We start from the raw sequence: 27,915 nt of genomic DNA on the forward strand, positions 1-27,915 counted from the left end.
GATCCATTTGTTTGAGTTGATTGAAGATGGAAATTGGAGTGATAGAGAGGATTTGAGAGGAATAGATGTGTGTTTGTGTTTGAAATGAGTATGGAATAGAATTATTTATAGAGTAAAAAAATTAAAAATTTAAAAATGAAAATAAATATTTAACGGTAATATTACCGTTTGAAAAAAAAAAAAAAATTATTAAAAATCGATTTTTTTTTAAAAAAAATGAATTATTGCGTCATCAGTGACGACGCCCACTCGCGGGCCAGCGAGTGGGCGTCACGCACGCATGGGGACGTGCCACGTGTCTCGGGCGCGTGGCGAGACAGCTCGTCTCGTGTCTCTCCGAGACGAGCTACGCGACTAGACGGTCGCGAGCTGGAGACGAGATGGCCGCTGCAATGCGTCTCGCGGGGGTCTCGTCTCTCCGAGACGAGACGCGAGCCCGGCGCGAGACGCGTTGTGGATGGTCTTAACACTAGTTTGTCACGCATATATCTGTTGACTACACTACAAAAAAAAACCTTGATTTTTTTAAGATTTCAAAGATCGAAACTTTAGCTCTCTTCTTTTGACGGCAGTGTCCCATCCAAGGCTCATTTTTCTCTGGGATTTAATTACAAAGGTTTACCAGTGGATGATGTTGCATTCTCCTCAGCTACTTGCAACTCACCACAGGTTGATGCTGCATTCTCTTCCGCAACATCATTTCATCCTTGGATCTCGATTCCACCTCGACTATGTCCTTGGTGACAGCTTCTTCAGCTGCATCGGGCTCTTGCATTACTATGTCCTTGTGAGCTTCAAGATCAGGTGCAACAGATTGATCTTGAGTTGTGTCAATGGCATCCATGGCAGTGTCGTTGTCTTTTGCAGCTTTTTCAAGATCCCTTTCTGCTTGCAGTCTATATGCATTTACCAAATGCTGAACTCTCTCTAGTTCAGCCTTCCGATCGCTGTAACGTTTCTGTAAAGTGCGCTCGAGATCCTTCTGCTTCTGATCCTCTTCCCTGAGGTTGCTGATCCTGTATGTTGCTGCTAGAGTTTCTTGCTTACTCAAAGCTTGGAAGCATTCTAGCTCAAAGATTGGAAGCGTTCAAAGCTTGGAAGCATTCAAAGCTTGGAAGCATTCTAGCTTACAAGGTTAGATTTGAGAGTGACAGATATGAATGAAAGACCCAGAAGAAAACCACCTCTACGCAAAAATAATTTCAAATTGCTTACAAGAAAATTAAGACAAACTTAGTAAGAAGCATATGAAACGATTTTTCATCTCCAGAAAGCCATCAAGTCATCAACATAGTATAACATAATTCTGCAAACTTACTTAAATAAATCAAACAAACACTTAAAATTTGCCATAGCAGCATAATAGCAAACATATCACAAGGATCTTTAAGTATCTAAGCATTAAAACAGAAACGTGAGATCAGTTTGTGCCACACAAAAGGTGTTATTTCAATTATTTAATTGACTTATTAGATAATAAAAGGCAAAATATTCACAAAAGTTATTTTAACAAATGTTCTTGCATAGCATTAATCATGAAAGCAAAAAAATTCTCCAAAGTCAACTTGAAATCCCAAAAAATTTCAAAGTGCACTGGAAAATATATCAAATATACGATTAGAACTGCATACATACCTCTTTCAGCTCATCTTCTTCGAACTCGTCAATTGTAGGCACATCTACAGAATTCCCTTTTGCAGCACGTTTTCCACCTTTCTTCTTCTCCTTGGTTGCTTTCTCATCCAGGGGATATTTTATATTATCATGCTCAAGCAAAGATAAAAGCTCCTTTCTTACTAATTCATCAGCCTGCTCAACTAAGGTTAATGGAACAACGGAACTCTTGTCTTCATCAGCTCTCATCAAAGTGTTTCTAATGAGATCCAATGAAACAACAGGAGGTCTTGGCAGCTCCCTCTGCAGTACTTTTGACCTTTTCTTGAGTAATGCTTGTTGCCTTGCTTCTTCCTCAGCCTTCTCTCGAGCAATTCTGTCCGACATGTCTTCCTCGATCTTCTCTTCAAGTTCTTCATCTTCTTCAGCCAATGGTTGAATAACTATTTGGTAGTCATTCTTGGGTTGTGGGAGATTTTTCAGACCAAAAATGAGTTCCTTTTTAGAATCAGACTGCCTCACTTTGGAAATGTCATGCATATCAATATCTTCATTTATGCGCAGCTCATCCCTCATTGAAGTTCCTTTTGGAGTCAAACCAACAGCATATACATCACGTGTGGGTGTCATCCCGATTCTAGGAGTGAGACCAGGGCCTCCAGGAGTAGCAGATGGAGTCATTAGAGGATTTGGTGTTGCAATATCCTTTTTCTTTGGAGTCACCCCAGAAAAGTCTGAAGGGTGCAGCACCGGATTATCCCCACCAAGCAATGGAGTCTGAGACAAAGTCAGCCTCCGATGGTTCTCTGCTTCCATCATGATAGCATCCTGCTTTCCTGTAGGAGTCCTTTGAGGGGTTCTCCCAGGAGTCATTCCATATCTTGGAGTCTGGGCATAATTTGCAAGAAAAGCACGTGTTGCAGCATTTCCTCCTGTAAGTTCTTCACTTCCAAGAAGATCAGTAGCACTTCCCATCTTAGCAATTGCCTCCAACTCATGGTCAGGAATCTGTGGGGCTGGGAGATTTAACCTGGACCTTTTTACGAACTGGCTCAGGATCATTGAGTTTATTTGCTTGCAAAACTGCAGACGGAGCATCCTGCCTCTCTGCTATTTTATTTCTCACAATATCCTGCTTTCTCAATCGAGCTTCTTTGTCAACTCTTCTTTCACCTTCCAACTCCTCAATCGCTGTTGGAAACTTGACTAATTCAGCAGGCAGATCTTCATCAGCAATATCATAAAAGCCAGGTGGAGGTCTCTTTTCAAAAGGAATTTCAGCATTGTAATCAATTCCTCCTCTCTTTCTCTTCTTAGGGCGAAGGTTAATTCCAGCAGCTTTAAGCTCTCTTCTTTTCTGCAATGAAGCAAGCCTCCGAGCCTCTTCAAGCTGTTTGCCTTCTTACCCCTGGTGTTGGCTAACCGATCCCGAGCTTCAGACAGCATCTCCTTTTCATCTTCATCCATATCTACAGGATCAGGACGAGCAGGCTTCGATTCCGGATTGGGGTCAATCTCACCAACAATAGGGGCAATCGTCCTCCACTGGGTAGGCATCAGTTTCGCCAAATGCAATAACTTCTCATCTTCTTCTCGGGTCCACTCAGTCTGCAATGCCATGGAAGGAAGTGGTTCAGTTCCGAATCACAAATGATGAAAGCTATCAACATAATAAAGATGGAAACTATAACATTCAAGAACAATTCTAATGCACAAATTGTCTACTACAAGTCCACAACATTCCTAAATTGGTTTTCCACATGAAGTATTTCCAGAGAATGTGCAACATTTGAAACATTATAATACTATAACATAACCAACAGCAAAATAGAATCAAATATAAAAAAATAAAAACTAGGAAATCCTCTAGTAACATAGAGCAATAGAGGATCAAATCACTGTGAGCGCAAATCATGAGATTGTGGAGTTAGTTAGATGGTTACACAGTGTTTGTTAGCTCATATGTACAGCTATATAAGCTGCTTCATTCTATTGTATTGGATCATGAATTATGAATTAATGGAATTTCCTTCTCCCTTATCTCTCTCGTCTTCTCTCAATGGCTCATTGTGTATAGGTGAGATTCCGGTCACCGTTCCTATCATCGGTGACCCCAATTCTGCACCAAAATTCTGGCCCATTGATCATACCAGAAGCCTTGAGAACTTCATCTTCCGTGTTCTTCCACACACCTCCCTTTATCATAATCCTCATTTTTCCGGTGAAATTTTACAACTACAATGGACCAATACCACTAATCGAAGGGTTACTCTCTCAATCCAGTACTCAAGTCAGATTATTTCCTCAAGTTCTGCAAAAATCTCAATCCAAGTTTATAAGCTAATTTCATCTATTTATAAGTAAAATAAAGCCTAATTCCAAAAGGAAACAAATCATAGATATATGGAAACATGTTTTAAAAAGGAAATAAATCATACACATGGCATGGGAGAACATAATTTAGGAAAGGGAGGATATAAACCCTAAACCCTATGCATGGTGCTGTACTGCTGTGCATAAACGACGACGCATTTGGAAATATATTTTCAAAAAGGAAAGTAAACAGTGCTTTGTTTCCTTGGATGTTTTAATTAATTGGATTCTCTTCATGGTTAAAATTATGAGAATCATAATTACAGTATATAATACTAGTATTATTTATTTTTCATTAGTTATTTACAACACTTGTGTAGCGGATAAATAGAAACTAATTTAATAATAAATGCAAAATAGGTGTTTTTGTAAAGAAAAACATAACAAAATAGGTCTTTCACCATGAATTTAATTAGCCAATTAATTAATATTTTACTCAAATAAATAAATATATTTTTTTCGTTGACCATTTAATTTTTTTTTCAATAGTACTTTGGCCAAATACTAAATGTTTATAGGTTGAAACAGTGAATTCAAAAAATAGTTTTTCTTATGTTGTTCTTTTAAGTTATTAATTTTTTAATTCAACATATACTTTTATGGATTTTTTCAAATAAAAGTATACATAAGATATTGTGAATTCTTTTACGCACAAGAGTTTGTGGATTTTTCAAATTATATTTGATTTCAAATTTGAGGTTATTATTTAAGTATAAATAGGTTGAAGGCCATCAAAATGTACATCAAAGACAGTTTGCTAGATTAGCAATATTTTAGATGTACATTTTGATGGCCTTCAAACCTATTTCACCAAATGTGATGTTTAAATTTGATTTCTTGAAGCCTTGCTTTTCTTGTGAAAATTTTGGAGGAATTGGGAATACTAAAGAAAAGAAAGGGAGAAAATGAATAGAACAACCATAAATTTTAAAATGGTGAATTATGTGTTCAAATTTATTTATCTAATGTCCAAGAGAAACTTTTGCAAGATTTCATGGGGGTAATAAATAACTCCATAATAATTTTCCCACAATCCTAAAAAAAGGAAATACATAAACAATTAATTCCACAGCAGCAAAAAGTGGAAATTGGACATTTACCTGTAGTCTATGTAGCTGCAAAAATTCCATAGAATAATAAACTGGAGATAACAGAAGAATCAATACAGTCCTTTTTTGTGGCAGAGCTTCTGAAATCTTACTTCAAATTACAGCAAAAAAAATTAAATATGAGTGATCAAGACACCTAAAATGTGACAGTAATGCAGCAAATAATAAAAAACTAGGAGTACTTTAATACCAAATGCAGGTGCATTGCATTGCATATCAACCATACTGAAATTTTAGTTGTAGACCTAAAACTTACTTTCATAACACTCCTTAATGAGACATTATGTGCAAAAAGATGCATACATAGATGCACACACATATATACATTTTGTGTGTGTGTGTGTGTGTGTTTTGGTTAGTAGAGTCACAACTGTTCACAGTAGGTTTGGCTAACCTTTAGCAATGAATGCCGGGAACCATACCGATGAATATGAATTTCAAGAACCAAAATCAAAGCATCAAATAGCACGGCCGAATAGCTTGACACCTCAAAATATACCAAAAATTTTATGTGAAAAGGGAAGATTCGAGGAGGGCAAGAAACATGTTCTTGGATCTTGTTTGCAGCAAAATTTCCACATAACAACGGATCATGTGCTATTGAAATGGAAGAAACTGGACTAAACGAGCTAAGCAAGGCGTTCCTTACCTTAGACATCAAGACGTTCATACAACGAGGAATTCAAATGCAAGCTGAGGAGCATAGTATTTAACATGAAACATCATATGATCAAAGATATATGCAAGATTGGTGATCTGATCAAACTTAAATGTCACATTATATGGTTGGCAGATGAATTGCACTTAATATGTGAAATTCGAATAAACCTACTGCGACTTCATCGACAATAATGACTGCACAAGGCATCAAAATACCCAGGCAACTGACCACGTGTGTTGTTCCATGAGCAAAACACAGACGATGTTAACCAGCTCCGTTCTCCTCTGTGATCCGTCAAACCACAGAGAAAAATGAAACAAGGTGAATACATGCTTTCATAAGCCTTTAATCAAAGAATCCCTCTGTTTGAAACTATAACACAAATACCAAAAAAGCCAGCAAACTTGCTCATTCACATAACACCAGTAAAGGGGAAAAGGGAGGAATCTTTGTTAATTCATATTGTTTCAGATACTATCATACTGAAGATTAAGCTCAAGCCTTTTTATGAATCATCTCACAACAAATGACACCTAAGATTAGATTTACATCTGTTGGAGAAGCAGCAAGCACCTTTCTTTACTCAAAAAGTGAAAAAGGTAGAGAAACTAAAAGAAAACTGCACTAATCAAAGCCCAAAACATATTATTAAAAAGGATATAGCTAAAATAACCAACCAACCAACAGAATTAGGAAAAGGGAAATGAAAAAAAAGCATAAACTAGATACCATCATCATCAATTAGTCATTATCATAATTTCGATTCAAGTACAGTACAATTATCTTTTTTTTTCTTGACTTACAAAAGATAAATACACAAAATCTATGTATACCACCAAATTCCAAAATGCTCCATTTCCAATATCTTCCCCTCTGCATTGGCAAAACCTCCTATCTCCTCATCAGCTCTCTCCAGGACAAAATGCTAAAATTTCCAAATGAACTCTTTTCTCATAATAGGTTAGCCAAAAAACTTTAAAATAGCAAAAATAAAAATAAAAAATACAGAAGAAAGAGGCCAAATGATTATAAAAAGTCTCCTTGTTTTTTCCTTTTCCAATATTTTAGAGAACAAAAACACTGTAAAAAATATGCCTGGCTCCAACCTGTCTGCCTTCAACCAACAAAAAAGGAAAAAAAAGGGGGGGGGGGCAACATTTCTTTCTCCCTTTTTCTCTGATGGAGAAGAACAAACCACATTGCTCTCCCCCTCACCAATGAAAACCCCATAACCACCTCAGATTCAGAGTGTTACAGTCTTCCTCCAAAAGGGCAACCTCGTCATTCCACCCCACCACTCCCCTCCACCCAAGAACCGCCACCCCACCACCACCACCACCTTCCATTCTTATTCAACAAAAGGGCTTCAAGATTTCCCTTCTCTCTCACTCCACAAACTGTAAAAATCAAGTCTTTTTCTTTTCCTCTATCTTTGAAATGCTAGAGAGAGAAAAATTGGAATTTGATTGGTTTCCCAGAGCTAAAGTGTAAATGTCAAAACTGTGTGGGTGTGTGTGTTGGGATTGGAGAATCGAGAATGGGGGGATTGAGTAGTTTAAAAGGAGAAATGGGGGTAGGCCGGTGAAAGGCCATTTTCAACTTTCTCTTCGTTCCCTTTTTCCTAACTCTCTCCATTTTGTCTTTTTCTCTTTTGATATTTAGTTTGTTACAAATCAATATATTCTTATATTGTAAAAATTTATTCCTCCCGTTATTCATGACCTTTAATACACCCATATAATTTTATTTTACTTTCTAACTTTTTCAATTACTCTCTTCCACATTTATTTGAGGATCAAGTATAACTCATGAGTCCCTCTAAAAAATGTACTAACTCATGTATCAATGCTTCAACCTAAATTTAAGACTTTTATAGTTAAACACTTATTATACTTTTATCACTAGTAAAGGTAACTCCTAGTGTTCAAAATTAATTACAATAGGAAATTAGTTGGTAGGTTTCATTTTGTAACTTTTCTCTTCCTTCTTTATCTACTAACAAGAGACATAAGTAAGAAGAAATTAGTGATGTCTCTTGTTAGTAAAAATAAAATAAAAGGAAAAAAAGTATAAAATGGATCATATTATTGAAATAATACAGAATAAATTAAAACATTTTGTTTTATATTTAACTCGTACAAAAAAAATTCACAAATCAACTAATTTATGTGCGAGTGTGTATCAATGCATATATTATTGCTATTATTAAATATAAATAATAGTATTTAGTATGACATCTTGAATATCCAAAATAAATTAAAATTTTAAAATCGAATATGATATTTATAGATTATTAATATGATTTTTACATGTTTGTAGAACCATTAATCACATTATTTGATGTATTTATATACGAGTAGTATTTTATTTGATTTTTGAATATTATATGTACTTCAACGTAAATTGTGTGTAGTAACCTAAAGTCATTTCACAATTAAGTAATAGTTTAACATATTATGTAAAATATTTCTTATTTGATAGGAAATGGGTGAACTGAGGTCTCTGGAAAAACAAATAAGTCAAATATTAGGTTGTAAAAGTAAAATCTTGCAGTCGTGTATTACTCCTAGAAAATTTCAGAACTACATTGATTTCAACTTCTTGGACATTAATGTACTCCCTCCGTTTCTTCATAGTTGAGGCAAAACTTTTCGGCACGGAGTTTAAGAAAGGGATGTTGAGTGTGTTAAATAAATATATAAAAAAGTAAGAGTGAGAAAAAAGTAGAGAGAATAAAGTAGAAAGTGAATAAAGTAGAGAGAATAAAGTAAGAGAGAGTAAAGTAAGAAAGAGAAAAAAGTTACTATATAGGGAAATGACTCAACTATGAGGAAACTACCCAAAATGGAAAAATGACTCAACTATGGAGAAACGGAGGGAGTACACATTATAGTTTCAAATTTGTAAAAAAAATCGACTACAATTACTGGTGAGATTTGAACTTTTGATATTTTTTTCATCATATAAATACTGATTTTATCACAAGGTCATCATCAAAGAAAGAAAATGGCAGTGACAACAAACTTTGTTTATTGTAAATTCATAATAATAGTTTTATTTAAAACTTGTGCATTTTCATTACCTTTAATACCCAATAATCATTTGTAAATTCAATATGAATTGTGGCATGACTATGCCAAATTATGATAAGTCAATGTATTTAGTTTTACCTACCATAAAAATTTGATATGTTTATTTCTTAATTTTTTAAGACATCAGCAACAACACAAACTAAAACTACATTTCACTTTATTTATTGACCATTCAATATTCTTAGTATTCCAATCGCATTTCACTTTCACATACTTTAGGATTTATTGGTATTTTGTATTATATTAATTGCAATTTTATGTATATTCGACGCATTTACATAATATCTATGGTAGAAATTAGTTTTGGTGAAATAAAGCATTAACGATTTATTAAGATAATAATAATGGATGGAATAAAGGCCAGTGCGACAGTAGCGGTGAGACAACGGCGAATGAGGGCGAAATCCGTAATTTCATATTCTGTTACTCCAAATGTCAAAGACAGTATAATTAATTTAATAAATGTTTGACTAATCTCAGAGTAATTAATTTAATAAATGTTGGGCCTTTAATTTAGCAAGTTTGTCCATGCATTGTCGTCTCCTTCATTCATCATTACCAAATTCAACTATACTCACTCTCCATCCCTAGAAACTAATCTCTATTCTTTCTGCCTTGAAAAATTTATTACTTATTTCATTTTTATTCATTCTTATAAATTTATCTATTTTTATTTTTTACTATTTTTTATAGTGGATCCTACATTCCACTAGTTTAATTTTACTCACGTTTTATTATAAAACTAATATCCCCTCCGTCTGTCATTAGGAGTCTCATTTCTTAGCACCACAGATATTAAGAAATGTTAAGAAAAATAGATGAAAAAAAGTCACTAGAATAAAGGTCTCATTTATATATAGTAGTTTTAAATGAAATGTGAGTGAAATGAGTTAATGGAATGTGGACCTTGTTACCATTTATAATAAAAGTGAACCGAAACTCCTATTCGCGGACAGACTAAAATGAAAACGGGACTCCTATTCGTGGACGGAGGGTGTAAATAAAAGTAAAACTCACATGCCCACTAACTTTTTCAACTTGTTTTCTATTGTATTTCTTAAAACTAGGGCTGGCAATTTTTGACACGACACGATAACACGACACGAACCGGCACGAAAATAATGGGTTTGGGTCAGAGCTTATTGGGTTCGTGTCCTTATCGGGTCGACCCGTTAAGGACACGAAAATTTCGTGTCGTGTTCGTGTCGTGTCCGTGTCGGGTTCGTGTTATCCGTTAACAATACGTGTCTGTGTCGTGTTCGTGACGTGTTCGTGTTATCCGTTAACAAATAATATTTTAATATTATTAATTCTTATTATTTTCATTTTTAATAGGTTTAACCGTTATCAGGTCGTGTTGTTATCGAGTCGTTATCGTGTCATCTCATGTACGTGTTGTTATCGTGTCGTGTTGACCTGAATTGGTTTGTGTCGTTAATGGGTTCGTGTCGTGTTCGTGTTCGTGTCTGAGGGTTTCGTGTCGTGTTCGTGTTCGTGTTTGTTGTTATCGTGTTCGTGTCGTTATCGTGTCGACACGATAACGACCCGACACGCACGATTTGCCACCCCTACTTAAAACTCGTGCCGAGTCAAATGGTGACAAATTATTAGAGACGGATGAAGTATGAAATATTTCTTTTTTTTAGAATGTTCCTAAAAAGTAATAAACTTTCTAATTTTGAAAAAAAAAATCACTCTAATATGGTGAGACTCATTTTCCGCTTATAATATTTTACAATATTTTATTTACTATTTGTTTCCATCTATTTCTTATTTTATCAATTATATATTAAAATTTATGCTAAACTAAATATTCTTAAACAAAAGGAATATGTTTTAACAATTCAAAATATATTCATTTGTTAATTCAATTATATCATTTCATATCATGTCATGTCTCTTGTCAATTGGAACTTTCTCTTGTCCTCTCACTTTTTTATGATTAATTAAAGGCGCCGATGATTTTGTCACCTAACCAACATATATATGACTCCGTTTTATTATTTTTCCTTCTCTCATTTTTTTTAATAGACGTTTTTTTAGGTAAGATAAAAAAAATTTATCTTGCTATTAAATAATACTACTACTCTATACATACAGGGATCATTCTATTTTAAATATTTAAAACATATTATATTGAGTTAATTATTTTCTTTTTTACTTATTAATTGAGTCCTTTTTTATTTTGGATTTCAAGATAATCAAGTCATTTCATTAAAAAGTAGCACTCTCTTTTACTTTATTTACTCTTACTTTATTCACTATCCACTTAAAATACTATTTTTAATATATGTGCCCAAAAGAAATGCATGCATCTATTAATAAAGAAAGGAGGAAGTACTTTATGATAGTAAAATTAAATTTATTAGTTAAAAATAAAATTGTTGCTCGTCGTGATATATGAATTTATTCAACAATAAAATAGCATATCAGTCCACAGTTAATAGCCTTTTTAGTTCATTTTAGTATGTCCAAAAAATTGTACTAGTCCTTTTTCAATTTTTTGTAATTTAGCCAATCATTTAATTTATTCTCTCTTATATTTTTATTTGTTCAATTTTAACTAGTAATAGTTTAAATTATTTTTTATTTTAATAATATTATAGTAGTATTAAAATTGTTGTTGTCTACTGTACAAATTATTGATAGTAAATGGACAGAGTATATAGCGAGATTTTCACGGTAAATAAAAATTTAAAATATCATTTAGAAATTAGTAGAGGTGATGTCGTGTCAATTTATTCAGTTTGGCACTGTTTCTGAGGTGAAAATGAAATGAAATTATCGATATTATCATTATCTGAGATTCGATTGGAAAAGGAAAGCGTAGCAAATCTTTGTTCACAATTAATGCCCCTCACTTGATTTGACTCTTGATAACCATCTCGTTGATATGTCCATTTCAACAAATTCATTAATGGGTAAATTATTTTTTATATATTGTGAGTATTTTAAATACTCCCTCCGTCCAGCACTACTTGCATTTATTTCCTTTCTGGACGTCCCAAGTTATTTGCACTCTTTCCATTTTTAGTAACAATTTATACCTACAGCCGTAATTGTTGACTTTGTCTCTCACTCATTCTTTAATCTCCGTGCCCAAAATGAAAGGTGCGAGTAGTGCGGGACGGAGGGAGTATTTTATACAGATGAATAGTAACCATTATTCGTTATTCCCTTTTTTCACTATGACCGACAGATAATAGGAAGAAAATTGTCATTGTTAAGTCCAACACAGCTTTCAAAGATATAGCGATCAAATGTTCGTTAGCAAGGATGACAGATGAAAATTAAAAATAAAACTATTGAAATTGAATTGCCGCACTTTTAGAGTTGGGAACATTTCAAAAATCAAATTTAATAGAGTTTTTTAAAATTCGTGAGCAGAAGAATGGGACACCATAAATGATTATATCAAATTTGGTGCTAATAGTATTTTTTTCAATCATAATGCTAAAGACTAAAGCATCTTATCTTATGAAAGGCAGTACTCATTGTTAACTGGTGGCTGAAGTTTTTCTTCTAATAATTAAAGTACTCAATCCGTTTCAACTAAGTTTGAGTTGTATTTTTTTAAATGTCCCAACAAAGTTGAATCATTTCCTTTTTAACAAAATCCAATCATTCTTACTTTATTTCATCACCTACTTTACTCTCTATTTATCTTTCCTATTTTATTCGTCTATCATACTTTTTAACACAATTTCTTAACTTACGTGTCCAAAAGTTTTATATCAACTTAGTTGGGACGGATGGAGTACTATATTAGGAGTCTCATTTCTTTGACTGTGTCGATTTTAAGAAATGTTAAGAAAATGAGTGGAAAATATTTAGTGGAATATGTGTTCTATTTATATATGGAGTATTAGTTTTAAATGAAATGTAAGTGGAATGAGTTAGTGGAATGTGAGATCCTATTATCATTTATGGTAAAAGTGAACCGAAACTCTTATTCGGAAAAACGAGACTCTTATTCACAGACGGAGGAAGTAATTTTGTTTCAAGTCACAATTTATTGTAACTTGTAATAAGAGTATTAAAATTTTCTTCACACTATAATATGAACATTTTTAATTACGTAGGAGTACTAATTATAGCCTTATAGGTCTGGGGATAATGATACATCAAATTTTTTGAGGCTAACTAAAACGAAGTTTTTAAAAGCTCAACTAAGAAATTGTTGAGGCAATATAATTAGATTTAGCATTTCTAAAACCAAAAAATTGGTAAATTTGTGTATTTCAAATCTTTTTAAAGAGATACAAAAATAAATGCCTTTCAATGTCACAGTTTAATCGTTAAGGCTATAGACCTCACCAACTTCAACTACTTCTAAAAGATGTAGAATTTATTTAATAACCGCAAATGTGATCTATCTCAATTCTCAAGTGACAAAGTTAAGTCATCCAAAAGTATATTGTGTTTTAATTTTCTTAATTTATAGGAGTATTTAGTCTAGTCCATACTAGCTTGGCTATTGTGCATATTGAAATTGTAAGTAATATATACTAATATTCGATAACGAAATAACTCACCTCATCGTGACCATCGTGACCTTCTCTTGAGCTCTCAAAACTTCTGTTGCTCCATCCCCTAGGGGCTGAGAACATGTCATCGTCTCGGTTGATGTAAGCTTTGGAGAAGTTGGAATAGTAGAACACTCATCTTATTACTTAGATGTTTTCATCAATTATTCACTCAATACTTGACTAAACATGTTTATTATGAGCACTATATGTATCTATCTTGTATCTAAATAGAATGAATATCCTACACATCAATTCCTTCATATCTCAATTAAAAATAAAACAAATTTTGATTTCGTAATAGTTTTGAAACAATTTAACAAATTAAATGATGAATTAATTCGAAAACTAGCTAGGTTAGGCACCCCCTCCTTGATAGCTCGACCGAAAGAACCTAACCTAGTTTACCAAGCCTATCCTAGGACACATAATGTGCAACATCTATGGTAGTAATAATTACTATTAACCAAATTAATGAGGCAAAAAAGACTAAGAAATAAAGTAGTCATCAAATTAATACTATATAGTATGCTAATCTATATATAGGCCCTACGCATGAAGATCAACGGAACACTATTTTATGATTATTAGTATCATATTTAATTGAATAACGGATCATGTTCTGATTAAGTTTTATCAATTAGATTAAACGTGATTGCATTATATGGAATTTGTGGCATCAGAAACATTGAAGAAGGTTGTTGTTAGCTTCAAAAAAATAAATGATGCGACAGTAGTCACTGACAATAAATGGCACGTGAAGAATATAAATAAAATTTGGATTTGAAAGATCAAGACATTGTTGACGCAAAATTATATCGATGTTAGTTCAAAAAACGATTAGATACAATTTCACATTAAATGTAAATTCTTAGTAACAAAATTAGAATGCATAGATGGAATCCGACTTAAATTTTGCCAATTCTTTGATGAGATGGGAATATTAGGTTTGGAACAAAGACCGATTAGCCAAATAGATATACTTCTATAAAATAACATAATCAGCTTTTTTTAAAAAGAAGAATTAAAATACATACTTAGTTCACGAGATTCGTATTTTTTTTAACAAACTGAAAATAACTAATATTTAACCTATTTAAAATAACTACTCGAGTTTTCATACTTGTGTCAGATTCAATATGGGACCTTTAGTATGATTGGCCATTATTTTCAAAACATTTTTTTATATCTTCCAATCAATTTGTAATAATGGCAATTACGGTGTTCGGTTGGTCGCGGCCGTTTCATTTTAATAAATTAATTTGGATTTAAAGGATCAAGACACTGTTAATGCAAAATTATATCAATGTTAGCTCAAAAAAACATATTTAACGATACAATTTATCTTGTTTTGATTTATAAATTCAAATCGAAGCTTGTTTGTAACAATCGGAGGGAGTATTCTTTTATTTCTCTTTAATTTTAATAAATATATGTTCCACATAATGAGATAACTGCCACATGGGGTGGTGGCGCAGTTGGCTAGCGCGTAGGTCTCATAGCTACAGTTGAGTTATCCTGAGGTCGAGAGTTCGAGCCTCTCTCACCCCACATTTTTATTTTTGGCTTATCTTCTTTCTCATTAGGGTGCGATTGATTGGTATGAGAGTATAGTGCAAGAAAGCTAGATAGAGATAGTGTTTTGGGGCCGAAAATAAGATAGTGTCAAGATAGTCTTTTTAAAATGTTGTTTGATACACAAATTAGTTTTGTAGATATAAAATTGTAAGGACAAAATTACCCTTTTATATTCAATTTCTTTTATACATCTTAAATATCTATTTTTTTAATTACTTTAATTATATAATTGATTATTTAAATAAATTAAATGACTCACGATTGATTGGTAAATATTATTATTAATTACAGCAAAATTGATTTGATTATTCTTAAGGCACATAATTAAAGCTTACTTATATACATCTTAATATATTTAATAAAATATTACTACAAAAATTGCATAAAATTAAATGACTCACGATATTTAGTAGGAGTATTAAATATCTAATGAAATGAATCCCAATTCCCAAGTTCCAACAGTATACTGTATACCCAAAATTCATTATGCAATTTGTCTCATTTCCCACTCCTAACTCTCTCTCTCCATCCCTCCCTCCCTCCCTCCCTCTTGCCTCATTTTCTCGTTCAGCCCATTCTCCACCGCTTCGACTCCTCTTTATGAAAATGGTCGACGGCACCGGCTAAGCCCCTGCTGGAGGGGCTTGGCCTTAGCTGGTTCCCTACTGGATGGAAGCACTGTGGTCTTCTTGATAAGGTAGAGAGAGGGTGAGAGGAAGAGGGAATTACAGAAGAGAGATATGGTAAATTGAGTTGCAGAAGAAAGAGAAAGTGGAAGTGAGAGTGGGTGAGAGAAGAATGTTACTGAGAGAGAAAGGAGGGTAGTTATGACTATCATGGACAAAAAGCTTATTATCGGAGGTTTTTTGTGAGATAGTGTATTACCAAATTTCTGGATAGTCCACCGGGCCGAGACAGGCTTTTCACTTTTTTCGGGCTTAGAGATATAGATATCATACCAACCAAAAACTACATAGAACCTAGATAGCAGGCTATATCTATGGCTATCTTACCAATCAAACACGCCCTTAGTGTTCAATATACCTAGAATAATATGTCTATAATTATTATAAATAATTATCAATGGTATTATATAGGTTGATCATTTGTTTTCATATAGTAAAAGTTCAATTAATTTTTTTGGTTTTAGCCATGTAGCCAAGTGAGATTAGTATAGTGGTAATTAGTAGTAGTACTTCCCTTTCGTAAAAAGTTTTCCACATTAGCCAAATAGAGCTTCCATGTAGAGAGATATACAAATACTGACTACAAAAAGGAAAGTCTATCAATTTCTGAATTATCCGATGAAGTACAAAATTAAAGTAAAATTAAAATCACGTTTCGGAATGAACACCATACAAGTTCTCTTTCACCCTCACAAAATGAAATAGAACATCACATACATTCTCCGATTTCAAGTATGGGAAGAAAACTATCTATGCTTCACCAGCACTCTCCTCTGCTACTTGCAACTCAGCAGTGGTTGATTCTGCATTCTCTTCCGTAGCATCATTTTCATCCTTGGATCTCGATTCCATCTCCACATCCAGGCCCTTCGTCTCATCACTATCTTGCACTTCAGGCTCGGCAGTAGGTGCAACCACCTCATCTCCAGCTGCAACAGCATCAGCCTCGACCTTGTCCTTGGTGACAGCAGCTTTCTCTTCAGCTGCATCGGGCTCTTGCGTTGCTACGTCCTTGTGAGCTTCAAGATCAGGTGCAACAGATTGATCTTGAGTTGTATCAATGGCATCCATGGCAGTGTCGTTGTCTTTTGCAGCGTTTTCAAGATCCCTTTCTGCTTGCAGTCTATATGCTTTTACCAAATGCTGAATGCTTTCTAGTTCAGCCATCCGATCTCCGTACCGTTTCTGTAAAGTGCGCTCAAGGTCCTTCTGCTTCTGAACCTCTTCCCAGAGGTTGCTGATCCTGTATGTTGCCGCTAGAGTTTCTTGCTTACTCAAAGCTTGGAAGCATTCTAGCTCGGTTCCTGCAGTGTCCATCTGCTTGAAGGTTGCCTCCAATTGCGCCCAAAGTTTGTTACACCTCATCTGATCAGTCAGGAACAATCTAATTTAGAAATCGGATATCTAACACAATTCATATATCATACAACCAAAATCAAGAATCTAATCTTGATTGAAAAAAACTATGTCAAATAAGTAAAAGATTCTCACATTTAAATACAAATTCACACAAGCTATAGATAGCGATTTCCATCCATGTATCATGCGACCAAAAATGTCAGATCATGGAGCTTCTTGTAGAGTTTTTGTATATTTAGGCAGATTCAGAGTATGGAAATTCATTTTATAAATTTTTTTTTATAAAAGTTCAACGGCCAAAGGGAAATTAAACAACACAAATGCATTCAAAAAGTAAATCATGAAGAAGATCATACCTGATAACCATTAGTTAGAACTTTAATCTTCTGCTCATGCCGTTGTGCTTTTTTAGTCTCATCGTCCATCTTCTTCTTCACATGTTCAAATTCATTTTGCAGGGAGGAAAGTTTCTCCGCATGGTTGGCAACACTTGCTAGACCGAAGCCATCACGTGTAGGGAAGTACATCATATCATCTAAGCATGTTTTATGTGCTTCCACATAGCCTTCAAAAGATTCATTCTCATGGCCCATAGCAACACGTAGATATTGGACCTCATCTTCTATAAATTTATCAGCCTGCATAATCAGATAATCTTACTTTAAAAAAATCCAATTTGAAGGTGGGACTTGAGAGTGACAAAAATATGAATGAAAGACGCAGAGGAAACCACCTCTACGCATAAATAATTTCATATTGCTTACAAGAAAATCAAAAGAAACTTAGTAAGAAGCATATGAAACGATTTTTCATCTCCAGAAAGCCTCATCAGTCATCAGCATATAACCTAATTCTGCCAACTTACATAAATAAATAAATCAATCAAACACTTCAATTTTGCCATAATAAGTAATTCAAACACCAAGAAAGATGGCCAGGAATCTAAGCATTAGAACAGAAACGTGGGCTCAGTTTGTGCCATACAAAAGGTGATACTTGAATGATTTAACTAACTTATTAGATAAATGAAAGCAAAATTTTCACAACGGTAACTTTAACAAATGTTCTGGCATAGAGTTGGTGGTAAAAGCACAAATATTCTCCAAAGTTAACTTGAAAACTCCAAAAAATTTTAAAGTGCCCTGGAAAATATATCAAATATACAATTAGAATTGCATACCTCTTTCAGCTCATCTTCTTCAAACTCATCAATTGTTGGCACATCTATGGAATTATCTTTTGCAGCACGTTTTCCTTTCTTCTTCTCCTTGGTTGCTTTCTCATCCAGGGGATATTTTATATTATCATGCTCTAGCAAAGACAAAAGCTCCTTTCTTATTAATTCTTCAGCCTGCTCAACTAAAGTTGACGGGACAACGGAACTCTTGTCTTCATCAGATCTCATCAAAGTGTTTCTAATGAGGTCTAACGAAGCCACAGGAGGTCTTGGCAGCTCCCTCTGCAGTACTTTTGACCTTTTCTTGAGTAATGCTTGTTGCCTTGCTTCTTCCTCGGCCTTCTCTCTAGCAATTCTGTCCGACATGTCTTCCTCGATCTTCTCTTCAAGTTCTTCATCTTCTTCAGCTAATGGTTGAATAACTATTTGGTAGTCATTCTTGGGTTGTGGGAGATTTTTCAGACCAAAAATGAGTTCCTTTTTTGAATCAGACTGCCTCACTTTGGAAATGTCATGCATATCAATATCTTCATTTATGCGCAGCTCATCCCTCATTGAAGTTCCTTTTGGAGTCAAACCAACAGCATATACATCACGTGTGGGTGTCATCCCGATTCTAGGAGTGAGACCAGGGCCTGCAGGAGTAGCACCTCCAGGAGTAGCAGATGGAGTCATTAGAGGATTTGGTGTTGCAATATCCTTTTTCTTTGGAGTCACACCAGAAAAGTCTGAAGGGTGCAGCATCGGATTATCCCCACCAAGCAATGGAGTCTGAGACAAAGTCAGCCTTCGCTGATTCTCTGCTTCCATCATAATGGCATCCTGCTTTCCTGCAGGAGTCCTTTGAGGGGTTCTCCCTGGAGTCATTCCATATCTCGGAGTCTGGGCATAATTTGCAAGAAGAGCACGAGTTGCAGCATTTCCTTCTGTAAGTTCTTCATTTCCAAGAAGATCACTAGCAATTCCCATCTTAGCAATTGCCTCCAACTCATGGTCAGGAATCTGTGGGGCTGGGAGATTTAACCTGGACCTTTTTCGAACTGCTTCAGGATCATTAAGTTTATTTGCTTGCAAAATTGCAGATGGAGCATCCTGCCTCTCTGCTATTTTATTTCTTGCGATGTCCTGCTTTCTCAATCGAGCTTCTTTGTCAACTCTTCTTTCACCTTCCAACTCCTCGATTGTTGTTGGAAACTTGACTAATTCAGCAGGCCGATCTTCATCAGCAATATCATAAAAGCCAGGTGGAGGTCTCTTTTCAAAAGGAATTTCAGCATTGTAATCAATTCCTTTTCTCTTTCTCTTCTTATGGCGAAGGTTAATTCCAGCAGCTTTAAGCTCTCTTCTTTTCTGCAATGAAGCAAGCCTGCGAGCCTCTTCAAGCTGCTTCTCTCGGGCTTTCCTTTTGGCCTTCTTACCCCTAGTGTTGGCTAACCGAGCCCGAGCTTCAGAAAGCATCTCCTTTTCATCTTCATCCATATCTACGGGATCAGGACGAGCAGGCTTCGATTCTGGATTGGGGTCAATCTCTCCAGGGCGCAATTTTCTAGGGTCATCACCAGGTTCATAGTTCTCATCCTTGGCACAGGCCGCATCCAAAAGCTTTTCATATCTCTCCAAGCACTGTGATGGAGTACGCCCAACGATAGGGGCAATCGTCCTCCACTGGGTGGGCATGAGTTTAGCCAAATGTAATAACTTCTCATCTTCTTCTCGGGTCCACTCAGTCTGCAATGTTAGAGAAGGCAGGGTATCAGTTCAAGATCACAAATGATGAAAGTTATCAGCATAAGTTAGAAACTATAACATTCAAGAATAACTTTTATGCTCAAACTGTCTACTACTACAAGAGTGTCTAATAGTATAATCATCCCACATCTACTCCAATATGTCAATTTCCAAATTCCTAAGTAGGTTTTCCACATGAAGTATTTCTATTAAATGTGCAACATCTGAAACAGATAACATAACATAACCAGCAGCAAAATAGAATTAGCAATCAATCAAGTAAAAAATACAAACTAGGAAACCCTCTAGTAATATAGAACAATCAATCAGATATAAATAAAAACAAATAAAAAAATAGTTCAAATCTTGCTTCATCAAAGAACAGAGGGATCAACGAATCCTTCATATCAAATCCAGAATAAATAAAAAACTTAATATTTCAAAATCTTGCAAGATGGAGTACCTTTTTGATTGAGGGATCCAGCCACTCATACCAGCGGGCCTTGCACTGTTTGGCCGACTTCCGGACCAACAGAGAAGAAATTCTGGCCCATTGATTCTTCCCATATTTCATTACAGCAGCCTTGAGAATTTCATCTTCTGTGTTCTTCCACACACCTCCCTTTATCATAATCCTCATTTTGCCGGTGAAATTTTACAACTACAATGGACTAATACGACGAATCGAAGGGTTTCTTCTGAGGGTTTAATATCTAGCTACTCTCGCAATCCTCTCAATCCAGGAATCAAGTCAGATTATTTCTCCAAATTCTGCAAAAACAATATAATTTGGGCATCAATATTATAATAGCAACTCATCAAAACAACTTCTGCAACACCAAACACTTATGTAAATTCTCAAGCTGATCTCATTATCGAAATTCGATCTTGACATACTAAAACAAGCTCTACAATTACAAAATACGTAGCTACTGATATAAAAACGCTGTAAAATAGACACGGAAAATCTACAATTACAGTAACTAGTTTCGTTGTCAATCTTCGTGAATCGTTACAAGTCAGCAACACAATATTTTCACTTCATTCGCACAACACCGAAAACTATTTCCTACACATTATTTCATACTATTTGACTCCATAGGCTTCAAAAAATTAACCTAGAACTAGAAATGAATAAAAAAAGAAACACGTGATAATCTGTTTGCTAATTGGAGTGTTTCCTTACCAAATCAGCGGAGTCTCGAAAGCGATTGTTGAATGAACGAGGTGTTGAATCTCGGACGATTACGCGATGAGCGGGACGGTTGAGTTGGAGATGTGCCTATGCTCGTCCTTGTTCTTGGCTGGGGAGAGATTGTGCGTTATGGCGTAGAACGGAGGATATTTTTGCGCGGAGAGAGGAAGCCGGCGGTGATGAGGACGCCGGGATTTTGAGGAAGAAGAGGGAAGGGAAATATGGGGTTTGGTGATTTCAATGATGCGAGGGAATGACAATAGAGAGAAAGAAGGGGGTAAGAGGTATTGGGCTTTTTGTTGGGCTGGACCTTAAAATAATCCGAAATTTGGTTGTTTTGCTAAGAGCATATACGTAAACAGAGAATTGTAATTGACAAATAATTGAGATAACTTAGAATAAGTTGAAATTTCATAAATAAAATTAACTAAAATTTTAAAAGTTACTCCTACATAATAAACTAATTTTTGATAAAAATTTATCTTTTGGACAATTTATCCAAAGTATACAATGATTTTTTTGGATTTTAGAAAATCATTTTGAAACAAAATTCAAAATAGTATGAAGAAAACGAAATGCGATACGATTCATAAACCGAAAAGTTTATGCTACAAATCTTCATGCTTAATTGATGAAATTAATCATTTTCATTCCTTTGGCAATCAGGACATTGTTGGTTATCCATATCATTTCGAATTAATTATCACTAATAAAAGTAGAAAAAAGATGAAATTGTTAGTTATGGCTCCTGATTCGTCGTATCGATTAATGACATTTGGTTTTTTCTTGCTGCTACTTTCACCGATCGCCGCCGGTGATGGTTCTTCGACCGCTTGCAGAAATGATTTCCCAATGGTATAAACAAAAACCTCAACAAAAAATTGTCAATATTATTTTTTTTGCTGATTAGCAATTTATAATTTCGGTTTCATACACTCTAATTATTTTTTGTGTCTATATCTCTGGTGGGCATCACAAGGGTTGAAAGAAACGAAATTGTTTATGGTCTGTGAGGGAGAGAGAACACAAATTCTGATGTGAAAAAATTGGAAATGTATTTAGGCTGTATTGGATTTGATTGAGAAGCTTGAGGAGACAATATTAACTTAGTACGCATTTGGTGGATTCCACCTCCATTGAGATTGAGAATGACACAAACATAGGGCTAATCATTTAAGATTTTGTATAATTAGCCTATACAAGCTTCAAGTGTCTGTTACTTTTTTCTTTGGATACAAACCCAATTTGATCTAATTTTTTTGTTGAGGTACAACCTAAATAACCAGAGTGATATGCTTGTTTTGGAATAATGCAAGTTCTATTTCTTTTCTCTTTTCCTTTTTCCAGGTTAAGGTTAAGAAGTGGGTGAATGGTGATGAAAAGGAGCCACTTTTTGGGCTTAATGCGGCTTTTGGCCCTATCTTACCTGAGGAACTCAAACAAGCACAAAGATTGCCAGCCAACTTTCTAGAACCTGCTACTGGTTGTTCACCCTCATCCTCGAAGGTATTGTCTGTGCATCTTCTGTTACTTTCGTCATATGCATATAGATGACCACTGGTGCCGTGGTCGGGTATGTTGGCCTATTAGTACTAGTAATTTTTATAGATCGAACAATGATGCACTTGGCTTATGTCGCATTCTCAGAGAGACCCACGCAGGCTGAAAACGGAACAGCTCATAGTAAAATTTTGCCTTCTCAATCATTCAATTTTCTTTTCTCTTGGTACTTTCTTAATCTGTATCTATAGAAGGTGAAAGGTGCTATGCTTTAGAGGTAAAACTGAATGCTGAGTATATAAATTGAGAAAGTTGAAAGAAACACCGTGATGTGATATATACAGATTTTATCCTATGAAGACACTGGGTGAAAATTTGGGAATGAAGTAAATAACTCTATTAACGCACTGAAATTCACTGCACCATGTCTCTTGTAGATGTAGTTTCACTTTTCTACTTCTGATCTCAGTAAATTTTATCAGAACGGATGAGAATTCTACTGTTGTTATTAAGATTTATTTACTGTGTAAAGACCATGCAAGTGTGTATTGACTATCATCTTGTAGTTGCCAGGCTCTATTGCTTTGGTGCTGCGTGGTGATTGTGAGTATACAACTAAGGCTAGAGTTGCTCAAGAGGGAGGATCAGCAGCACTGGTGATGATAAATACTGAAGATGGTAGCTTCATTAATGACATATTTCCTCAATTTTTTGGCCTTTCGTTATTCTATATCTCTCACATTACGTTGACGAATTTCAGTTTGTTCTTAAAATTGATTCTCCTTCTGTGGAGCTTTTATAGGTCTTCCAGAGATGGGTTGTGCTAACATTACCACGTTGAGTATCAAAATTCATGTTATTACAATTTCAAAGTCAGCAGGACTGGATTTAAAGAAATCCATAACTGATGGGATGAAAGGTCAGGCACTTCTGGATGTTTGGTCAAAGAAATTTTATATGCATGTTTGGAGGAGATGTTATGATTCTCTCTTAGTATTATATTTTCATTTACTTATGGCTATTGTTCGATATCAAAGTGTTTGGACCTTAGTCCCTCTTTCATGTTTCCAGGCGATCTTTATGCAATATATGTGTACTATTCTCCTATTTAATTGTCCTGTATTTTGTTTATGAATGTAGTTATTTCTGATGCTTCCAAGTTGGATTTAGCCACTTGTAAACATTAGTACTATGCATGCCTGAAAGGAAATTTTTTGACTGACTCCGACCATCTCTACTTGAATGAAGCATTTATAATTTAAATTCGACTGATAAGCTATAATGATTTTGCATGATCTCTGACACACACAGTGGTTATAATGCTAGTTCAGTACTTCTTTTCTTATGGTTCTTAAAGTGGCTCACCTGATCTCTCCGTCAAAATACCTCGAGGTGCTCGATCACATTTAACAAAACTGTAAAAAGACAATTAGGTAATAAAAGACAATCAAAGTTTACAATGTCGCCTCGAGGGGTTCATGTAGATCAATAAGAGGATATATTGGGTGATAAAAGACAGTCAAAGTTAACAGATGAATACCTCTTCTATATTCACAGTTCCTCATTTTTGTACATCCGACGGCCTATTCAATATTTTTCTAATCTTTCACTGATGTCTATGCATGTCATTTAATAGTTTTTTAGTTGATAAATATAGATGCTAACCTATTTTTCTCTCTCTTTTTCCATTCAGTGGAGCTTTTGATATATTCACCAAATCGCCCGATTATAGATTACTCAGTGGTATTCTTGTGGATGATGTCTGTTGGGACGGTAGTTTCTGCTACACTTTGGTCAGATATAGTTGGATCGAAGGAATATCATGAACCCAGCAACCAGCTTTCTCCAAAGGTTTCATGCAAAAAACATCTTAGTCTTTACATAAGTATTCATTCAAACTATTTTCATTCTACTTTTATATTTGCTGAATCTGATAACTAATTTAACTACTCATTTGCTAATCTCCATATCAGGAATCTGATTCTGGTGCAGAGAATGATAATGGAATCCTCCATATAACCATGGCAAGCGCAGTAGTTTTTGTTGTATCAGCATCTACGTTCCTGCTGCTACTTTACTTCTTTATGTCAGCATCGTTCGTTTGGGTGCTAATCGTACTTTTCTGCGTTGGAGGTGTTGAGGTGAGTATTCCAGTTTTACTAGGCTTTAGAATCGTTGCTGCTTTCGATAGGTCCAAGAATACTAAATTGACATGTTGAGAATTGTTATTGACAGTTTGATATCCCACTCATATATGCTTCTGTAACATTGCTTTGAGTTTTATAGATGTAAGAATATCACCAATTTTTATGAGTTACATTAGTTGCTCTGTAATCACATTGCCTAACACCTCCATCTTTTCTGTTGTTATGTTTCACAAGCTCACAAAGAATGAAACCCTATAGCGTATCAGGCTTGATTTGCTTCTTTGCCACACAATAACTTGCAGTGTAATGTTGGTAGATTTGTGATACGTGGAAAACTTATATTGGCTTAATGATATAAAAACTTACCTTAATATGAGACCAACTAGTAATATATTGGTGAACTTTAAACATAGTTGATTTGCAGTGTCGCTGCAATATATCAATGTATTTGTACGTTGGTGCATATCATTGGACAGATCTACACTAATTCAATCTTTTGGTTATCAGGGAATGCATAGCTGTATATTATCATTCATATTGAGGTACAGTTAAGTTGCATTTTTCAAATATGTGCTGCTCTACTTTAGCTCTGTAGCATACACTGCTTTTCTCTCTTGTTTTAAACAGCAAATCTAAGGATTTTGGACAAAAGACAGTGAAACTGCCAGTAGTGGGGAAGATAACCGTTCTCTCACTAGTTGTTTTGATAATCTGTTTGGTATTTGCCATTGTCTGGGCTGCAACTCGGAAGAAATCATTCTCTTGGATTGGCCAAGATATTCTTGTAAGCTACATATCACCAAAAATCAAGCAGTCCTTTACATTTATCGTGTACTCTGGCCTATCTTGATCATAGAACCCTTTTCATGAAAAACTAATGACCCGATAATCCCTTGACATTTCTTTTATTCTTGTATCTAAAATGTGTAGTTAATAACTGATTGTTGTTATCTAGAAGAAACCCTTACATTTTATTCACTTTCAGGTTATAAAGCCCACACCATTGTGAAGGTACAGACAAAAGATGGAATTTTGATTTTAACAATTTTCTTGATATCAGGGTATATTCATGATGATAAGTGTGTTGCAACTGGCTCGATTACCAAATATAAAGGTATCTGATAAACCATGTTCGAATAGGCAATAGCAAATATTTCGTATTTTAGTAGGATGCTTAATGTTGGTTTCTTCTAGGTTGCCACAGCGCTTCTGTGTTGCGCATTCGTATATGACATATTTTGGGTTTTCCTATCTCCATATATATTCCATGACAGTGTTATGATTGCGGTAGGTTTTGGACAATTTTTGAACCATTCTTCTTCACTTGTATCAGTGTTTCAACCGGCTCTATTCTCTCTTTTTAAGGTTGCACGAGGCAAAAACAGTGGTGGAGAGTCAATCCCCATGCTTCTGAGATTTCCTAAACTTTCTGATCCGTATTATGGTTATAACATGATAGGCTACGGGGACATTCTATTCCCTGGTTTGTTAGTTACCTTCTCCCACAGGTACATTAACGTTGTTCTATTCACAACACAAAATCATATTCGCAATGTACTGTTATCGCTGTTGCAAGTTCGGATGAACTTGTACATGTATCTTGAAGCCATTTGTCGGAACATGCTAGTATTTTGTGCTTGGTCAATGAGCCTGAGAAACACTAACCGAAAGACTTCATATCGAGAAAGATATGGATACACCAAGTACATATGCTATATGTTGTGGCTTTAAACTGTTGCATTTGACGTAGGAATCCTTTTGTTTTCAGATTTGACAAAGCTCATGGGAAGAGTGGAGCAAATGGATATTTTCTTTGGTTGATAATTGGCTATGGATCTGGTGAGGAGTTATTTTTAACATTTTTGCTAATGATTATATCCAGTTGTTGGAGAAGTGATATGGTTCTCTGGTTCTGTATTTGAATTTATCGCTCCCTTTTCTTTCGAAATGGACTTTATTAGCAAAATTAGGCTGCATTTATGTGAATTGAAGTGATTTGTAAACGCTGGAGATTGCAGGCCTATTCTTCACTTACTTGAGCTTGTATCTGATGGCTGGTCGCGGTCAGCCCGCTCTCCTCTACCTCGTGCCTTGCACGTTGGGTAAGAGATGATGTGTTCATATATCTTTTACCTTCTCTAATACTAATTGCTGAGTTGTCAACCTTAGGAACTTGCGTGTTGTTGGGTCTGAAAAGGGGGGAGCTGGATCTGCTTTGGGACCACGGAGATGACTCGGGTCAACAAGGTGCTCCTTCTCCCTCGACCAGTGATTGCACATAACTACTTTGCAGAAAAGACTCGGAGCGTCTAATACATTGGTTGGATGAGAAACGTGTTAGCAACTATTGAGCTGCACTCTATATTGTGACTCTCAGGATTCTCTTACCCTCGTAGAATCAGAAGATTACTATTGAACTAGAGTACAATAGATTGACGAAAAAAATAATTAAATAAGTTAATATGGGTGATATATGAATGAAAAGGGAGGAAAGGTTGAAGTAAAATATAGGAGTCATTTTCAAAAATAAAAGAAAAAGGTTTTCTTTTTTGCTGTGGTTTCCAAGATATGTACATAACTAATGAGATTGATATTATAAAGTTTGCTTTATTTTCCATTATAAAGAAGACTAAGCAAAACGTGAAAAATAAAAAAAAAGGAATCAGTTTTGGAGGTATACATGGGGAGAAATATTAGGATGATTGTCTTCCAAAATCACATTTTGTTTTATACATCTATTAGATATTCGTGTAGTTTTGAGTTGATGACAAGCCCAATGAATATGGGATGTATTTGATGATTCGAGGATCAATTTTTTAGTCTATCTAGGTTTGTCATTTTGTGTGTACCAACACATTCTTTCGTGTAAAAAGTACTCTTTCCCTCCGTTCCATAGTAATAGAGTCATTTTGTCATTTTGATACGTTTCATAGTAATAGGGTCATTTCCTTTTTTAGTAAAAGTCAACACATTTTTCCACACCTATTTTAACCTCTCTTATTTTTTTCTCTCTTCATCTCTCTACCTTTTTCATTTTCCACTTTATTATCAATTTACTTAACTCACCTAACACAATTTTTCTTAATCTTCGTGCCGAAAAGAAACGCCCTCATTACTATAGAACGGAGGGAGTACTACTACTATGAGTATCTAGTACTAATATGTACTGT

The 27,915-nt window shown here is 35.0% G+C and overlaps 4 protein-coding genes and 1 non-coding gene across 11 annotated transcripts; 2 read left to right on the forward strand and 3 right to left on the reverse strand.

Annotated features, from left to right (window-relative positions):
* Window positions 1–649: 649 nt before the first annotated feature.
* LOC121779784 (cell division cycle 5-like protein) lies at window positions 650–2,676 on the reverse strand. Its single transcript, XM_042177205.1, has 2 exons — window positions 1,636–2,676; window positions 650–1,069 (listed from the first exon to the last, which is right to left on the reverse strand). Exons 1-2 carry the CDS (start codon window positions 2,674–2,676, stop codon window positions 650–652), a joined length of 1,461 nt encoding a protein of 486 aa, XP_042033139.1.
* Window positions 2,677–2,820: 144 nt separating this feature from the next.
* LOC121792791 (cell division cycle 5-like protein) lies at window positions 2,821–8,489 on the reverse strand. 2 transcript variants are annotated; one of them, XM_042190879.1, is made up of 2 exons: window positions 5,088–8,489; window positions 2,821–3,222 (listed from the first exon to the last, which is right to left on the reverse strand). In XM_042190879.1, the coding sequence occupies exons 1-2, from the start codon at window positions 5,115–5,117 to the stop codon at window positions 2,821–2,823; spliced, it is 432 nt and encodes a 143-aa protein (XP_042046813.1). In that variant the 5' UTR covers window positions 5,118–8,489. The 2 variants fall into 2 exon arrangements, with proteins under 2 accessions (XP_042046813.1, XP_042046814.1); XM_042190880.1 differs by lacking the exon at window positions 5,088–8,489 and adding an exon at window positions 4,053–4,286.
* Window positions 8,490–14,838: 6,349 nt separating this feature from the next.
* On the forward strand, window positions 14,839–14,926 carry TRNAM-CAU. The gene is given in 2 exon segments: window positions 14,839–14,876; window positions 14,891–14,926. It is a non-coding gene; the product is annotated as a tRNA-Met (tRNA).
* Window positions 14,927–16,216: 1,290 nt separating this feature from the next.
* LOC121792790 (cell division cycle 5-like protein) lies at window positions 16,217–21,359 on the reverse strand. Its single transcript, XM_042190878.1, has 5 exons — window positions 21,090–21,359; window positions 20,367–20,674; window positions 18,179–19,903; window positions 17,355–17,636; window positions 16,217–17,004 (listed from the first exon to the last, which is right to left on the reverse strand). Exons 2-5 carry the CDS (start codon window positions 20,541–20,543, stop codon window positions 16,390–16,392), a joined length of 2,799 nt encoding a protein of 932 aa, XP_042046812.1. The 5' UTR covers window positions 20,544–20,674; window positions 21,090–21,359; the 3' UTR covers window positions 16,217–16,389.
* Window positions 21,360–21,679: 320 nt separating this feature from the next.
* On the forward strand, window positions 21,680–27,365 carry LOC121792792 (signal peptide peptidase-like 3). 6 transcript variants are annotated; one of them, XM_042190884.1, is made up of 14 exons: window positions 21,682–21,953; window positions 22,446–22,604; window positions 23,165–23,276; window positions 23,401–23,517; window positions 24,292–24,449; window positions 24,572–24,739; window positions 25,253–25,287; window positions 25,373–25,529; window positions 25,806–25,859; window positions 25,940–26,032; window positions 26,111–26,253; window positions 26,514–26,584; window positions 26,764–26,847; window positions 26,915–27,365. In XM_042190884.1, exons 1-14 carry the CDS (start codon window positions 21,825–21,827, stop codon window positions 27,025–27,027), a joined length of 1,593 nt encoding a protein of 530 aa, XP_042046818.1. In that variant the 5' UTR covers window positions 21,682–21,824; the 3' UTR covers window positions 27,028–27,365. The 6 variants fall into 6 exon arrangements, 5 of the variants coding, with proteins under 5 accessions (XP_042046817.1, XP_042046818.1, XP_042046816.1 ...); XM_042190883.1 differs by having other exon boundaries at window positions 21,680–21,953; window positions 25,940–26,253; window positions 26,757–26,847; XM_042190882.1 differs by having other exon boundaries at window positions 25,940–26,253.
* The last annotated feature ends 550 nt before the right edge of the window (window positions 27,366–27,915 follow it).

The sequence above is a fragment of the Salvia splendens genome, chromosome 2 (assembly GCF_004379255.2).
Source record: "Salvia splendens isolate huo1 chromosome 2, SspV2, whole genome shotgun sequence".
Taxonomy (NCBI): domain Eukaryota; kingdom Viridiplantae; phylum Streptophyta; class Magnoliopsida; order Lamiales; family Lamiaceae; genus Salvia; species Salvia splendens.

Coding starts and splice junctions, on each gene's coding strand:
- LOC121779784 (XM_042177205.1), bottom strand. CDS start 2,676: ATGATCCTGAGCCAGTTCGTAAAAAGGTCCAGGTTAAATCTCCCAGCC. Junction 1,070..1,635: donor AAGAAGATGAGCTGAAAGAG/GTATGTATGCAG, acceptor CCAATCTTTGAG/CTAGAATGCTTCCAAGCTTT.
- LOC121792791 (XM_042190879.1), bottom strand. CDS start 5,117: ATGGAATTTTTGCAGCTACATAGACTACAG. Junction 3,223..5,087: donor TGCAGCTACATAGACTACAG/GTAAATGTCCAA, acceptor ATGGCATTGCAG/ACTGAGTGGACCCGAGAAGA.
- LOC121792790 (XM_042190878.1), bottom strand. CDS start 20,543: ATGAGGATTATGATAAAGGGAGGTGTGTGGAAGAACACAGAAGATGAA. Junction 17,637..18,178: donor AAGAAGATGAGCTGAAAGAG/GTATGCAATTCT, acceptor CTGATTATGCAG/GCTGATAAATTTATAGAAGA. Junction 17,005..17,354: donor TTCTAACTAATGGTTATCAG/GTATGATCTTCT, acceptor CTGACTGATCAG/ATGAGGTGTAACAAACTTTG.
- LOC121792792 (XM_042190882.1), top strand. CDS start 21,825: ATGAAATTGTTAGTTATGGCTCCTGATTCGTCGTATCGATTAATGACA. Junction 24,740..25,252: donor TCTGCGTTGGAGGTGTTGAG/GTGAGTATTCCA, acceptor TTTGGTTATCAG/GGAATGCATAGCTGTATATT. Junction 25,288..25,372: donor ATATTATCATTCATATTGAG/GTACAGTTAAGT, acceptor TGTTTTAAACAG/CAAATCTAAGGATTTTGGAC.